The 16,929-nt window shown below is 41.8% G+C and overlaps 1 protein-coding gene across 1 annotated transcript in view; it reads left to right on the plus strand.

The window, feature by feature from the left end:
- Positions 1 to 16,624, plus strand: part of LOC123774194 (uncharacterized) — a 236,164-nt gene extending 219,540 nt beyond the window's left edge. The window contains exons 9-10 of the mRNA XM_069312668.1: positions 12,471 to 12,640; positions 16,448 to 16,624. Coding sequence (XP_069168769.1) covers positions 12,471 to 12,640; positions 16,448 to 16,609 — 332 coding nt within the window. The 3' untranslated portion in view covers positions 16,610 to 16,624. The remainder of the gene's footprint in view (positions 1 to 12,470; positions 12,641 to 16,447) is intronic.
- The last annotated feature ends 305 nt before the right edge of the window (positions 16,625 to 16,929 follow it).

Here is a 16,929-nt window from a genome sequence, read left to right on the forward strand (position 1 = left end):
AATACAGTGGGAGGAGTACCGTTATATAGCTTCAGGAGGTTGACGTGGCACAACTGGGTCTTCCGCCGCCTATCTGGAGTCCCTAGAACGTAGTTGTGGTTGTTTCTGCACTCCTTGATGCGGTAGGGTCCTGAAAACCTGTTTTGCAAAGGAGAACCTGGGATAGGGAAATAAGCAAGCACGAAGTCTCCCGATTTAAATTTCCTTACTTTGCTGTTCTGGTCGTAATGAGTATTCATCCTCTCCTGTGCTTTCAATAGATTATCCTTAGCAAAGTTATGCACCCTCTCTAGAATGTGTTGTAGGTTTTGAAGAAACTGGGGCACATTCTGATGCTCACTGAAGGTGGCATCACGTAGTGAGTCTTTAAAAGCTTTGAGAGGAGTACGGCACTTACGTCCGTAGAGCATCTCATAAGGAGATACTCCTAGAGACTCATTGGGAAGACTTCTAAATATACACATGATTAAATCTATTTGCTTATCCCAATCCTTAGAGGTTTCATTGCAAAACTTCTTCAGGAGTGCTTTAATAGTCTGATGACTACGCTCAAGAGAACCCTGTGAAGCAGGATGATAGGGGCTGGACAATACCTGTTTGATGTTGAACTCTTCCAGTGTCCTCTTGAAGAGATCACTGGTGAAGTTGGTGCCACAGTCGCTCTGAACCTCCCTTGGAAATCCATACTAGGTGAAGATCTTCAATAAGTGTTTCACAACCGTAGCAGCCGTAATGTTCTTTACTGGAACTGCTATGGGGAATCTGGTGGTAGGACACAGGATGGTTAAGATATAGGCGTTACCTGAACTGGTCCGAGGTAAAGGACCAACACAGTCTATAATAAGTCTGTGGAAAGGTTCCGCAGGGACCTGTATGGGAGTCAGTGGTGCTCTGGGGATAGAGATGTTCGGTTTACCTGCCATCTGACATATATGACACTGTTTGGCGTACTGTTTGACGCTATTTACCATTCCTGGCCAGTAGTAGTCTTGACGGATTCCGTGGTAGGTCTTGTTAAATCCGTAGTGTGAGAGTGCTCCGTGGGCCAGGTGTAGAATAGTGGGCCGCAGGCTGGCAGGAATCACTAGTTGTTCGACGTTGGCCCAATCGTCCTCCTCCTTCAGTTTACTGGGTCTGTATCTGCGGTAGAGCAACTCGTTCTCTAGAAAGAACCCAGGAATACTGTCAGGTTGAGTCTCAGCCTGGAAGAATAATGGTGTCAAGGTAAGATCTTCCCTCTGTAACTTACGGAACTCCAACGTGGTCAGATTCGGGGGTTGTTTCTGAGGGTCTTGAGGGACAGCGGTAGCAGTAGAGTCAGCTGGCTGTGGTCGTGCAGCTTGTGCACGGGTGGTCACTAAAACCGGAGGAGAAACTTCATCACTCTCTTGAACCTTTGCTGGAACATACTCAAAGATGGGATTATCCATTACAGAGATACACACCTGGGGTTTGTCCATGACAATCAGGTTGGTCGGTTGCAGGTCTTCTGCCAAGTCGTTGCCCAGGAGAAGTTGCACTTCAGGCATGGGAAAAGGCTTTTCCCTGATGGCGACTTGGACTACACCGGTCACGAAGGGACAATCCAGGTGGACTCTGGCGAGTGGATAAGGAGTGGTATCAGTGAGGTCAGTGATGAACACGGTTTCCCCGGTGTAGGCGATATTGGGCACAGCTGATTTCAAAATAATTGATTGAAGAGCCGCTGTGTCCCTCAAGATCTTCAGTTGGAAACGTCCCTCCGGATCTGAACCGTTGGTAGAGACAGTTCCAGGATACAGGTGTCTACTGAAGAGAGAAAGATCATTAACATGAACACGAACATTCATCACAGGCTTACCGGACTTAGGAGGAGTCTGTTTGGGTTTAGTGGATTCAGTATTACCACATTTATCTATGGTATGTCCATAGAGGAAATCCTTGTTGCTCTCAAGGCAAGTAGCAGTGCTGCTCCTGGCCCAAACGGTATAGTTATATATATATATATATATATATATATATATATATATATATATATATATATATATATATATATATATATATATATATATATATATATATATATATATATGTCACTCGTCTGTGACATTCATCAATGTTTCCAATTATCGTGTTTTTCAAGAGATCCATAACCTTACCTAGAGGTTACCTTGAGGTGCTTCCGGGGCTTAGCGTCCCCGCGGCCCGGTCGTCGACCAGGCCTCCTGGTTGCCGGACTGATCAACCAGGCTGTTGGACGCGGCTGCTCGCAGCCTGACGTATGAGTCACAGCCTGGTTGATCAGGTATCCTTTAGAGGTGCTTATCCAGTTCTCTCTTGAACACTGTGAGGGGTCGGCCAGTTATGCCCCTTATGTGTAGTGGAAGCGTGTTGAACAGTCTCGGACCTCTGATGTTGATAGAGTTCTCTCTCAGAGTACCAGTTGCACCTCTGTTTTTCAACGGGGGTATTCTGCACATCCTGCCATGTCTTCTGGTTTCATGTGATGTTATTTCTGTGTGCAGGTTTGGGACCAGCCCCTCTAATATTTTCGACGTGTAAATTATTATGTACCTCTCCCGCCTGCGCTCAAAGGAGTACAGTTTTAGGCTCTTTAGTCGGTCCCAATAGTTTAGATGTTTTACTGAGTGGATTCTAGCAGTAAAGGATCTCTGCACGCTCTCCAGGTCAGCAATTTCTCCAGCTTTGAAAGGTGCTGTCATTGTGCAGCAGTACTCTACTCTAGAGAGCACAAGCGTTTTGAAAAGTATCATCATCGGTATAGCATCTCTAGTGTGAAAAGTTCTTGTTATCAAACCTGTCATTTTTCTTGCAGTTGTGACGGTTACTTTATTGTGTTCTTTAAAGGTATACACCCATGTATATCTTGTAACCATCAAATACATAATAAAGCACAAAAAATAAAAAAAGGAAGGGGGTGGTAGGAGAAAAGCACACAGAAACTGTATTGGAAGGGATCTAAACATTCCCTCTAATGCGTTATGCGTGGTTTCCTCCGAGGCTATGGGTCCCCCTTCTTCCAGCTAAGAGGTGGTACTCCCTTCCATATATATATATATATATATATATATATATATATATATATATATATATATATATATATATATATATATATATATATATATATATATATATATATGTCGTACCTAGTAGCCAGAACGCAATTCTCGGCCTACTATGCAAGGCCCAATTTGCTTAATAAGCCAAGTTTTCCTGAAATAATTGTTTTTCGACTACCTAACCTACCTACCCTACCCTAACCTAACTTTTTCGGCTACCTAACCTAACCTAACCTATAAAGATAGGTTAGGTTAGGTTAGGTAGGGTTGGTTAGGTTCAGTCATATATCTACGTTAATTTTAACTCCAATAAAAAAAAATTGACCTCATACTTAATGAAATGGGTAGCTTTATCATTTCATAAGAAAAAAAATAGAGAAAATATAATAATTCAGGAAAACTTGGCTTATTAGGCAAATCGGGCCTTGCATAGTAGGCTGAGAAGTGCGTTCTGGCTACTAGGTACGACATATACATATATATATATATATATATATATATATATATTGGAGCGGAGTCTTGAGGTTCTACCCACCTCAAGACTCCGCTCCAATATAGAAGCATCAAGAAATATGGACCAATAGGCTTTCTACAAACACTTCTATTCAATATCCATTGTTACGTGTTCTGTCTTGTGTTGATGAAATTAATACCCTATTAATACTCTTGTTCTGTCTTGTGTTGATGAAATTAATACCCTATTAATGCCACATCTTGTTCTGTCTTGTGTTAATGCCACATCACCCCTTCCACCTCACTCAAATGTAGATATAAAATCGGAGATGCGTAAGTTCTATTCAGTTGTGTATTTGTGAACTAAAGTCTTTGAAAATGTAATAAGTTTTACGAAACGCGCTCGTGTCGCGTCAGACTAGAAATAAAAATGAATTTTGGAGAATTGATTTTTGATTTACCTCCAACAGTGAAAAGAAATGTACGAAAGATTGAGAAAATTCGTGTTAGAATGATTAATCTTACTTTTTCGGTCATATTTAATAAAATATATATATATATATATATATATATATATATATATATATATATATATATATATATATATATATATATATATATATATATATATATATATATATATATATATATATATATATATATATATGTCGTACCTAGTAGCCAGAACGCAATTCTGGGCCTACTATGCAAGGCCCGATTTGCCTAATAAGCCAAGTTTTCCCGAATTAATATATTTTCTCTAATTTTTTCTTATGAAATGATAAAGCTCTCCATTTCATTATGTATGAGGTCAATTTTTTTTATTGGAGTTAAAATTAACGTAGATATATGACCGAACCTAACCAACCCTACCTAACCTAACCTAACCTATCTTTATAGATTAGGTTAGGTTAGGTAGCCGAAAAAGTTAGGTTTTCTAGATGCAACAGTCATGGAAAAGAGCGGAGGTTTCCACACTGCAGTCTACACTAAGGAAACGAACATAGGAATGTGCCTAAATGCCAAAAGCGACTGCCCAGATAGGTACAAGAGGAGTGTTGTTAACGCATATGTCGACCGTGCTCTCAGCCACAGCTCAGAATGGAAGCAAGTCGACGAAGAACTCTGTAGGGTAAGGCAGGTCCTAGTCAACAACGGCTTCTTCAATGGTTTCGTCGAAGACATCATAAAAAGAAAAGTGAAACGCCATGCAACCTCTGAAGAGACAACCAACACAACACCTATACCCCCTATTAGACTATTTTACAGGAGCTTCTTTTCCACAGCTCATAAAACGGAGGAAAGGGTCCTGAAAGATATTGTTAATAGAAACGTTATCCCTACAGACAAAAATCAGAGGATGCAACTGACGATTTACTATAAAACCAGAAAAACGGCCAGCCTACTCATGAGAAACTCTCAAGACACAAAACAGAACGCTTTCAAAGAGACCAACGTCGTCTATGCCTTCAAATGCCTTCTTGAGGACTGTAAGCTCCAAAAAACCTAGTATATAGGCAAGACAACAACATCTCTTTCTAGGCGTTTAACGATGCATAAGCAACAGGGCTCCATTAAGGAACATATAATCTCTTCCCACAACCAAACCATTGCCAGAGAAATCCTAGTAAACAACACAGAAATCATCGATAGATACAGCGATAGCAGGCGGCTTGACGTTTGCGAGGCACTACACATCAAGAAGTCAACACCAGCAATCAACAGCCAATTAATGCACAACTATATTCTACCCACCTCAAGACTCCGCTCCAATATAGAAGCATCAAGAAATATGGACCAATAGGCTTTCTACAATCACTTCTATTCAATACCCATTGTTTCGTGTTCTGTCTTGTGTTGATGAAATTAATACCTTATTAAATAACACCTCACCCCATCCACCTCACTCAAATGTAGATATAAACAAATCGGAGATGTGTAAGTTCTATTCAGTTGTGTATGTTTAAACTAAAGTCTTTGAAAATGTAATAAGTTTTACAAAACACGCTCAAGTGTCGCGTCAGACTAGAAATAAAAATGAATTTTGGAGAATTGATTTTTGAATTACCACCAACAGTGAAAAGAAATGTACGAAAGATTGAGAAAATTCGTGTTAGAATTATTAATCTTACTTTTTCGGTCATATTTAATAATATATGTCTACAGGAAAGACTGCTACCAAAATATACTAATATTAAAACGCACGACCCAGCAGCAAGGAATCAAGCCTTCACGATAAAATATCGCCAGGATCTGATTCGTGATCAGATATACAAGGCAGAGAATGAAATCAAAGACAACAAAACGCAACTACTTCATGCTACGAACGAGTGGAGAAATAGCAACATCGACGAAAGTATCCGTACCCGCATTGAACAACACCTCGACATCCTCACAGACCGACATCGCCTCAGCACTGAAACAAGGATTATCAAGAAACTAACAACGTTATATGGAGGACCTATGGCAATTCCACGACCAAGAGATGGCTTCCTGAACCTTGCAGGAATTAACCTCACTGGGGACCAAGTCACTCTCCTAAATCTGGGCATAAACTGTCACGTTATGTCCAGACCGAGTGAGATGGCCCGGAAAGTGGAGTTGGAAATTCTGTTGGACGACATATTCGACCTCGAGACACAAAAGAAGGTCACTACCAAAGATACCTTACAAGCAGAACTTATTGCGGAAGGAGGAAAGAATCGAGGCAATTTCAAAAGCACCATACTGTCCCCCGAGCTCAAAGCGGCAGCCAAAAGCCTTCGTGAGAACAAGGAGATAGTTGTCAGGAGAGGTGACAAGTCGCCAATATACGTCATTCTTAAAAAAGACGAATATCTGGCGAAAATGAACCTCATACTCTCTGACCAAACTAAATTCCAAAGGGTAACGAAGGACACTACAGCCGAATTGAAAGCAAAAGGTCAACAAACTAATCGAAACTGTGAACGCCAAGAAATCAGGACTCCACCTGCCAAATATTATTGGGGAATATAAACCTTGATATGCGTATGGAAATGTCAAGACACACAAGCCTGGAAACCCACTTCGGCCAATCATTAGCCAGATACCCACACCCACGTACAGACTAGCGAAGCGACTCAATGGCCTGCTGACTCCTTATGTCCCTTGCGCCTTCAGCCTGAAGTCGCATAAGGAATCGTGATCCAGCCTGTACTCCTCTTGACATACCAGAAAATATCCTAAGGAAACTACTCCAAGCTTGTACTAAAGAGGCACCCTTCTTGAGCCCGGATGGGCACATGTATAAGCAAGTAGATGGGGTCGCCATGGGTTCTCCCCTAGGTGTCCTGTTTGCAAACTTCTACATGGGTACCATCGAGCAAAAAGTCTTAGTCGACATGAACTTGAAACCGGCCATATACTGCAGGTATGTTGACGACATTTTTACACAGGTACCTGATGTCAGACATCTGCAGGAGCTGAAGGAGGCATTTGAGAGGAGTTCCGTGCTGCGTTTCACTTACGAGATGGAAAAGGATGGGAAGCTGCCCTTTCTAGATGTAACAGTCATGGAAAAGAGCGGAGGTTTCCACACTGCAGTCTACACTAAGGAAACGAACATAGGAATGTGCCTAAATGCCAAAAGCGACTGCCTAGATAGGTACAAGAGGAGTGTTGTTAACGCATATGTCGACCGTGCTCTCAGCCACAGCTCAGAATGGAAGCAAGTCGACGAAGAACTCTGTAAGGTAAGGCAGGTCCTAGTCAACAACGGCTTCTCCAATGGTTTCGTCGAAGACATCATAAAAAGGAAAGTGAAACGCCATGCAACCTCTGAAGAGACAACCAACACAACACCTATACCCCCTATTAGACTATTTTACAGGAACTTCTTTTCCACAGCTCATAAAACGGAGGAAAGGGTCCTGAAAGATAATGTTAATAGAAACGTTATCCCTACAGACAAAAATCAGAGGATACAACTGACGATATACTATAAAACCAGAAAAACGGCCAGCCTACTCATGAGAAACTCTCCAGACACAAAACAGAACGCTTTAAAAGAGACCAACGTCGTATATGCCTTCAAATGCCCTCTTGGGGACTGTAAGCTCCAAAAAACCCAGTATATAGGCAAGACAACAACATCTCTTTCTAGGCGTTTAACGATGCATAAGCAACAGGGCTCCATTAAGGAACATATAATCTCTTCACACAACCAGACCATCACCAGAGAAGTCTTAGCAAACAAAACAGAAATCATCGATAGATACAGCGATAGCAGGCGGCTTGACATCTGTGAGGCATTACACATCAAGAAGTCAACACCAGCAATCAACAGCCAATTAATGCACAACTATATTCTACCCACTTCAAGACTCCACTCCAATATCGAATCATGAAGAAATATGGGCCAATAGGCCATCTGCAATTACTTCCATTCTTACCTTCAATACCCATTATTTCGTGTTATGTCTTGTGTTGAAAGTTTGTTTTCACCTCATCCAAAACTGTTTTAACATATCACCTCACCCAAATGCAGGTATAAAAAATCGAAGATGTTTAAGCTGTATTCAGTTATAGTTCAGTTGTGTGTGTGTAAACTAAAGTCTTTGAAAATGTAATAAGTTTTACGAAACGCACTCAAGTGTCGCGTCAGACTAGAAATAAAAATGAATTTTGGAGAATTGATTTTTCAATTACCATCAACAGTGAAAAGGAACATAAGAAAGATCGAGAAAATTCGTGTTAGAATTATTAATCTTACTTTTTCGGTCATATTTAATAATATATGTCTACAGGAAAGACTGCTACCAAAATATACTAATATATATATATATATATATATATATATATATATATATATATATATATATATATATATATATATATATATATATATATATATATATATATATATATATATATATATATATTTATATTTATATTTTTGTTCAGGCTCGCATGAAAGACAACCTTTTCTAGCATTGTCTTCAGTAAGAAGTCATACTCTTCAAACTCGTTGCACCTCAGAAAGTAGGTTAGCCTCAGAATGGATAGACTTATAGTGAGGAGATAAAACGCATCGTAGGGATCGATGTCACCTATCCTGTCATCCATCCACCTGAGGTCTGTGATTTTTTTAACGAGGATCTCCTCAATGGCATTAGACCCAGGGGGGGGGGGGGCTCCAGGGAGTGTGCCGTTCACAGCTATAATGACGTGGGCTCTGGGCAAGATGGATCTTATGCTAGCTATGATGTTTGGGTTGGACGAGACTACTTCACACTGGGAAGGGTTTAGGAAGAGACGAAGGCTTTCGCTAACCCAGGAGCCAGCGTTGACAGTGATGTCTGTGTCAGGAGCCAGAGTAGAACTTGCAACTGGAGTAGAGGTGGTAAACACTTCCTTTGGAAAGGTGAAAGTCGGGGGTTCCGTTTGCAGTAAAGAGAAGGTTAGGAATCCTCACGAATTCCGTGTAGTTGAGGCCGGTAATCTTATTAGCCACAGTAGATAAGGCGTACACAGTACTGTGCAATGAGTTGAGTTGCGAAGTCGGTGATTGGCCGGGGAGAGATGGTGGCGGTGTCTGGGTCGGTGAGTGGCTGGAAGGCTGGGAGCTGGGCCCCAATTGGCCTGGTTGTACGGCGGCTTCTCTTCCTGGGAGCTCTGGGAAACGACGGTAACGACGGTACTCACCTAGTTGTACTCACCTAGCTTTGCTTGTGGGAGTTGAGCTTTGGTTCTTTGGTCCCACCTCTCAAGCGTCAGTTAACTGGTGTACAGATTCTGGAGCCTACTGGGTTCTAAACCCTTCCCAGCGAGCATCAGAAATATTGCAGGAACAACCGTGGACATCTTCAAGAGGAAACTAGATTGTTTCCTTCAAGGAGTGCTGGACCAACTCGGGCTGTGGTGGGTATGTGGGTCTGCGGGCCGCTCCAAGCAACAGCCTGGTGGACCAAACTCTCACAAGTCAAGTCTGACCTCGGGCCGGGCTTGGGGAGTAGAAGAACTCCCAGAACCTCATCAACCAGGGCTCTATCAAATCTACATTTGAAACTGTGTATGGAGTCTGCCTCCACCACATCCCCTGCCTAATACATATTACATTTGTTAACTACCCCTGACACTAATGTCTCTGTGGCTCATTTAGGCACTAAGTTTCCACCTGTGTCCTCTTGATCATGTCCATCTTTGCTAAATAGCTTGTCTTTGTCCACCCTATCAAAACCCCTGTGAATTTTGTAGGCGGTGCTCATGTATCCCCTTACTCTTCTGTCTATCAGGGACGTGAGGTTTAGCTCCCATTGCCTTTCCTCATAGCTTCTACCTCTCAGTTCTGGGAATAGTTTGGTGGTATACCTCTGAATCTTCTCTAACATTGTCTTGTGTTTAACTAGGTAGGGACTGTAGGCTGGAGCTGCATACTCCAGGATTGGTTTGACATAAGTGGTAAGTGGTCCTGAACGATTCCTTACACAAGTTACTAAAGGCACTTCTTATGTTGTCCAATCTAGCATATGTCACTGATGATATCCTATTGATTTGAGCTTCTGGGGATAGGTTCGGTGTTATATCAAACCCCAGATATTTCTCTCTGTTTGACTCTTGCTGGATTTCACTTCCCAAATGATTCCTTGTGTTCAGCCTCCTAGTCCCTTCATATAATTTCATTACTTTACACTTTTCACATTTAAACTTTGGTAGTCAATATCTAGACCATTCCTCCAGTTTGTTCAGATCATCCTGCAGTCTCTATCTATCTTCATCTGAATTTATTCTCCTCATAATTTTTGCATCATCAGCAAACATTGAGAGGAATGAGTCTATACCCTCTGGAAGATCATTTACATATATCAGAAACAGGATGGGTCCAAGTACAAAGCCCTGTGAGATACCACTGATGACATCTTGCCACTCTGATGCCTCCCCCGTCACAGTTACTCACTGTTTCCTGTTGCTTAGATACTCCCATATCCAGAGAAGCACCTTACCTTTAACTCCTGCCTGTTTCTCCAACTTTTGAAACAACCTTTTATGTGGTACTGTGTCAGAGGCTTTCTGACAGTCCAAGAAAATGCAGTCTGCCCACCCTTCTCTTTCTTGCCAATTTTTTGTCGCATGGTCATAAAATTTTATTATGACTGTGAGGCACGATTTACCATCCCTGAACCCATGCTGTTGGTGTGTTACAAAACTCTTTCCCTCAAGATTTTCTATGAGGCTTTTCCACCGGATATTCTCCATCATCTTGCATGGTATGCAAATTAGGGAAACTGGTCTGTAGTTCAGTGCCTTTTTCCTGTCACCCATTATTGACATATTGGGACTACATTAGCTGTCTTCCAGCTTACCAGTAGGTCTCCTGTTTCCAGTAACTTGTTCTACACCATAGAGAGAGAGGCACACTTAGTGCTTATGCACCCTCTTTTAGAATCCATGGGAAGATTCTGTCAGGCCCAACAGCCTTTGTTACATTTAGCTCCAACAGATTCCTTTTGACCTCATCACTAGTGAACTCAAATTCCCCAAGGTAGCTTAGTTTGTTGCCTCCTCTCTTAGTACAGGGGCTTCTCCTTTCTCTTTTGTGAAGATCTGCTGGAATATCTTGTTGAGTTCTTCACATACCTCCTTATCATTTTCTGTGTATCTGTTCTCACCTTTTCTCTGTGTCATTACTTCTTCCTTCACTGTTGTTTTCCTCCAGCTGTGGCTGTGGAGCAGTTTTGGTTGGGTCCTGGCTTTACTTGTGATGTCATTTTCATACTGTCTCTCAGCTTCTCTCCTCACTCCGAGGTACTCATTCCTGGCCCTCAGGTATCTCTCCCTGCTCTCTGGTGTTCTGTTACTCCTGTAGTTTCTCCATGTTCTTGTATTCAATTGCTTCGCAACCTTACATTCCTGACTGAACCATGGATTATTCTGTTGCTTTTCAATTTTTTTTTGTTTGACACCAAGGATAAACCTGTTTGCAACATTCTGATACTTGTGACATAATCCATCATATCTTGTTAAGTCTTTTTTCTGAGTTCTGTTTCCCATGGGATTCCCACAAGGAAGTTCCTTATCTCGTCATATTTTCCTCTTCTGTAATTTAGCCTTTTCCTTTCCGATCCCTTCCTGAGATTCATTTTCCCTACATTCACCAGATACTCAAATATCAATACGCTGTGATTGTTCATTCCCATGGGGAAGGGGGGGGCTTCATATTTGACTACCTGGTAGGGTCGAAGGAAGTACTGCTAAGTGCCACTTAGCAGCTCGCCGAGGTGAGGAGCAGCCAGAGACGTCCGGCCACGACGGCTGCTGGCTGCAAACTCGTGATCTCCATCATCCTCCTTCTGTTAAAAAAAGTGTTCTCTTCTCTCTTCCTCCGCGCTCTACGCATCAGTGACTCTCAGTTTTTTATTCTGAAATTTCATTTATTTACAAGTTTTTCTCTCGCTTTGCATACCCCCCTTACATTTTCTCAACTGTGCCTATTCATAAGCTAACGTAATCTTTCATCCTAACTTGTTTCCATCACTAGTAACACTGTGCTCTGCATTCCCTTCATATCTGATCTCAAAAATCTCACTAATACCCTTCGTCCTCTTGTTGTAAAACTCGCCTTTCGACAAATTAACACTCTTTGTGGTTATTTGGTTCACACTTTCGTTCATTAGTTTGCGGTTGTAAGATGATAATTTTATTTCGATGTATATTACCAAAATGTTCATATTAAATGTGTTTTGTAGTCTGTTTAATTTTGCATTAAATGAAGAGAATGCTTGGAAATTTAATATAATCAGTCCCGTCCTGTCCCTAATTCTAGACCTGAGAAACTTCAAGCACTAATATTACATGCTTTAAGTTGCCTTTATTGGTAGGGGAAAATGGGCAATTTGATTATTTTTAGGACTAGTATTATCAAGTGTCTTAACAAAATTTGTTACATTTCCTTTAAATATCAGTGTATGCAGATTACTTACATGTTGTGTTCTCCACCAGTTTATGGGTTAACAGAGGCTCTCGTCACGCACTTGACTATGAAAGGTCGGGAGCGCATAGGGAGGTGCGGACACCTGCTGCCCGGAGTGTCAGCCAAGGTGGTGGACACACTCACTGGCCAAACCTTGCCCCCAGATCACAACGGAGAGATCTGCATTAAAACTCCAGCGGTATTAGTTCACAGATGTTGTTTTCTCTATATTTTTCACTTCCACTTTGCAGGGGGAATGGTCTGGGGGGTATGGGATGGGCTTTGACTGGGCGGGGTCACTCTAAGCTAAATGCTTTAGGAAATATTAACAATTATAAAAACCCCCATGTAATTTTCATGGAGTCACGTGTGAAATATGTAGAGTGTTTCCCTCAAAGTTTTTGGTGATTGTAGCAATATTTTTTTCTTACAGACCCATACAGTTATTTCAGTGCTTCTTAATAATACATTTTCTGAAAGAAGTGGGGTGAGTGTCCCCCTTTCTCCATGTTAATGGGAAGAGGGGGCGAAGGTGTCAAGGCATATATGTGGCCAAGAGAGGGAAAATGGAGAGAGTGTGGAAATAGGAAATTTGGGAACACAAATATGCTCTTAGCTGAATGCAAGGTTTCTATGTTGGGTTGTAAGGCCAGTCCTCAGTGTCCTTGATACTAGTAATGAACTGTAGCAGGGAGGGGTCCTTAAGGCTGATCTAGTCCCTTCGTTGAAAAACAAATGATCATATGATGGATTCAGCAATATAAGAAATTCAATCACTAAAAAGATTACGTCAAAACATACTAGATAATGAGTCGTTGGCTCGCTGCTTAACGATTCTCAATTTATATATGGATGCATATATAAATTTGCATTCAATTGGCCAATTTAAGCTCTAAAACAATTAATAATAACTTATCCTGAATTGATAACCGGAGTCTATCTGACAGTAGCCAGATGATGTCTCTCTTGCTGAGACCAGATTCTGTATTTTGTTGATGGTTTAGCAACTTGATAAGGATTTCGATGACACAGCATTGCTGTAAATGATTTGAATAGCTTAATCAGATATGGAGTGCACGGTGTTGCGTCTCACTTGGTAGATGAGGTGGTGGTGGGCTCTCACTAGTTGGTGGACCTCCGAACTCTTATTCTGGATAAATGTACCAGGAATTCCTCCCTATATGCAATTCAGAAATTCTTCCAGCATTCAGGGAGCTATTTCTGAAGATTGTTATTAGTTTGTGTATAAATATCTAGCTGAAAAATGTCTCCAGCTCTTCACCCGTCTGCACTCCTTGGATGTACACACCGGGCCTGGTGAGGTACTGTGGACGATTCTCCCTCAAGTCCCCTCCTCAGTGGAGGTGCCGGCAATGATTATAAAATGATTATGTTATTTATTTACATTGGTTATTGTGATAACGTTATATCACAAGATAAACACGTAGTGGATTTAAAGATCATTAACAGTACTTTATAATACCTTGTGTACTTTATTAGGATTTTGAAATTACATCACTGGAAGCTATTATTTCGGTTCCAGCAATATGTTTTGATATTCAAGAAGCTTCTAGATTCTTGTGATCATATGTACAATGTTATATAGACATTGAGCTAGTGTACTTGACCAAATGGTCATGTAGGAGGCTGATGAAGATACTGATGATCCTTAAATCATCAGTAGATATGATTCTGCAGTAAAATATAGATATGGTAAGTGAAATTTTCCATAATACACTCTGTTCAACTGAAACAGGTATACTGAGCTTACAAGGAGAAATCTAGACATTTCAAAGTGTGGATACACCTTACTTTATGATTCACCTAACCCCCTAAATCGTAGGGAGCAAAAAGAATAGGGTGAGGTGATTGTTGTCTGACTCGTCTAGTTGTCCGCCTGGTCTGTCATCTTCTGTCTGGATCAATGCAGGACTGTAAAAAAACTGTATGATCGATGTGGAATTCTTCTGGATATTGATTACTGGTGTCAATTCACTGAGCTTGGCTGGAATGCATCCTTAAGTTGAAACAAATGCTCAAGATCAAGTACCTCTAGGAATATGTCATCTACGTATCTACAGTAGACATACAGGTTTAGGCTCATGTCATCATGGACTTTCTGTGCGATAGAACTCAAATTATCAAATTATCAAATAGGACACCATGGGGATAACCCATAATGATGCCATCTACTTGTTTATACATGCGCCCATCAGGACTCAGGAAGGGTGCCTCTTTAGTACATGTTTCGGGTAACTAACTAAGTGTGCCTTCTGGAATGTCACGGGGAGTACAAGCTGGATTCCGATAAACTCTGTTCATCACCATTCCAATGGTTTCATCCACTAGGACATTGGTGAACGGTGACTTAATACCAGGAGACACTCCTCCCGCTGTCCATGATCTCTGTAAAAAGTCCACAAATTACTTTTGAGGTTTAAGGTTAGGCACGTTGCATGAATGGAGTTAAGAAAGAATTAAATCACTTAGCCAGTCTGACCGTGTATGTGTGGGCGTAGGTATCTGGCTGATGATTGGTCGGAATGGGTTTCCAGGTTTGTGAGTCTGGAGAGTCCCCATATCTTTCCACTCTAGTAACAGGCTGATAGTCTGATACAGGCAAGTTTACAGGCTGATATTTCTCGAAGTCTTTAATTTATATCTGACCAGCCTATGTCCGTCCTTTACCCCAAGCCATTTTCCCTGCAAGTTTGGGTGAGTATAGCCAAGCGACTGAGGCTGCACCCTAGAGGAAGCATCCGGCTGCCCTCGGGTCTCTCTTTCCTGCCATGTCGCTCCTCCCATCTCTCTCCAAATTAACTTCCCCTCTTATCTCTTCTTCTCTAATCCTCTCTCCCACTCACCCCTACCCCTTTTTTCCCCTCACCTCTATCTCTCTCTTTTCCCCTCACACCTACCCCTCTCTTTTCCCCTGTTTCCCTATAGCCCCCTCTCTCTTCCACCATCTCCCTGCGTTTTCCCCCTAACATCCCCCTCTCACACTTCTCTTCCAATCTCCCAGTCTCTCCCTTTCTGCCAATCTTATTGAATCTCTCAGCTCTCCCGTATTATCTACAACTCTCACCCCCCCCCTGTTCTTACCTTTCCACCTTCTCGTCCCCTTTCCACTATCCTCCCTCTCTTCTTTTCTCTCTCTTTCCTTCTCCCCAACATACCCTTACCATTACTTCTCTCACCTTCGTGTCTCTCTCTCTCTCTCTCTCTCTCTCTCTCTCTCTCTCTCTCTCTCTCTCTCTCTCTCTCTCTCTCTCTCTCTCTCTCTCTCTCTCTCTCTCTCTCTCTCTCTCTCTCTCTCTCTCTCTCTCTCTCTCTCTCTCTCTCTCTCTCTCTCTCTCTCTCTCTCTCTCTCTCTCTCTCTCTCTCTCTCTCTCTCTCTCTCTCTCTCTCTCTCTCTCTCTCTCTCTCTCTCTCCCTCCCTCTCTCTCCCTCTCTCTCTCTCTCTCTCTCTCTCTCTCTCTCTCTCTCTCTCTCTCTCTCTCTCTCTCTCTCTCTCTCTCTCTCTCTCTCTCTCTCTCTCTCTCTCTCTCTCTCTCTCTCTCTCTCTCTCTCTCTCTCTCTCTCTCTCTCTGAAAATACAATTCACAATTCATGTTCATAATTTTCGAGTCAAGAAATCTAGGGTGTTTGCTAGTCACATACCACTGACTTTGTAGATGATAACTATTATGTCTCACCGCTCCCTTCCCCCCCCCCCCCTCCCACTCTTAATAGAACCAATATTACTGTCCCCAACCAGCCTATAACAGTCCTATACTCCAGACACCCCACCCCCCTGCAAAGGTGGTGGGGCTGGAGCCAGGTGTCTGGTCACCATCCTCAGACAGACAAAGAAATAGACATACAGAATGACATGTTAATCTGAAAAGGAGTAATTTTCATGTCATAAAATCATATAGAAATAATTAATTTAAATAAGTTAAATATTTGATAACAGCTCTAAACTAATTACAACCAGAATTAAAAAGTCTTCATTCCTCTCTCACAGATGATGACTGGGTATTACCGTAAACCCGACGCCACATCAGCGACCATTGACAGTGAAGGGTGGCTCCACTCTGGGGATATCGGCAGTTGTGATGAGGAAGGCTCTTTTGCCATCGTCGACCGCATTAAGGACTTCATCAAAGTCAAGGCTATGCAAGTATGATATTCACAATATTTCCTGATTTATTATCAGAATGAATTTCAGTTTTAACATTTTAAGGCGTCAGTCAGTGCTTGAATTAGATACTGATAATCAAGATAGAAGTTCTAAATGTAGTTGTTGTCGTCCTTGTATACTAGTCACCAGATGCAAGGTCTTAGCAGTTTGAAGACCAACTAATAGAAGTAAAATACCGCTAACAAAAGCTCAGAAACCTAACCCCAAACATCATCTTGCTCGCTGGCCACAACTTAAGGCACTTAAACTGGAAAAAATGTGACAAATACCGTAATGTCATAGTGAGCTTCAGGCTCATACACGGG

This window comes from Procambarus clarkii, chromosome 73, assembly GCF_040958095.1.
Source record: "Procambarus clarkii isolate CNS0578487 chromosome 73, FALCON_Pclarkii_2.0, whole genome shotgun sequence".
Taxonomy (NCBI): domain Eukaryota; kingdom Metazoa; phylum Arthropoda; class Malacostraca; order Decapoda; family Cambaridae; genus Procambarus; species Procambarus clarkii.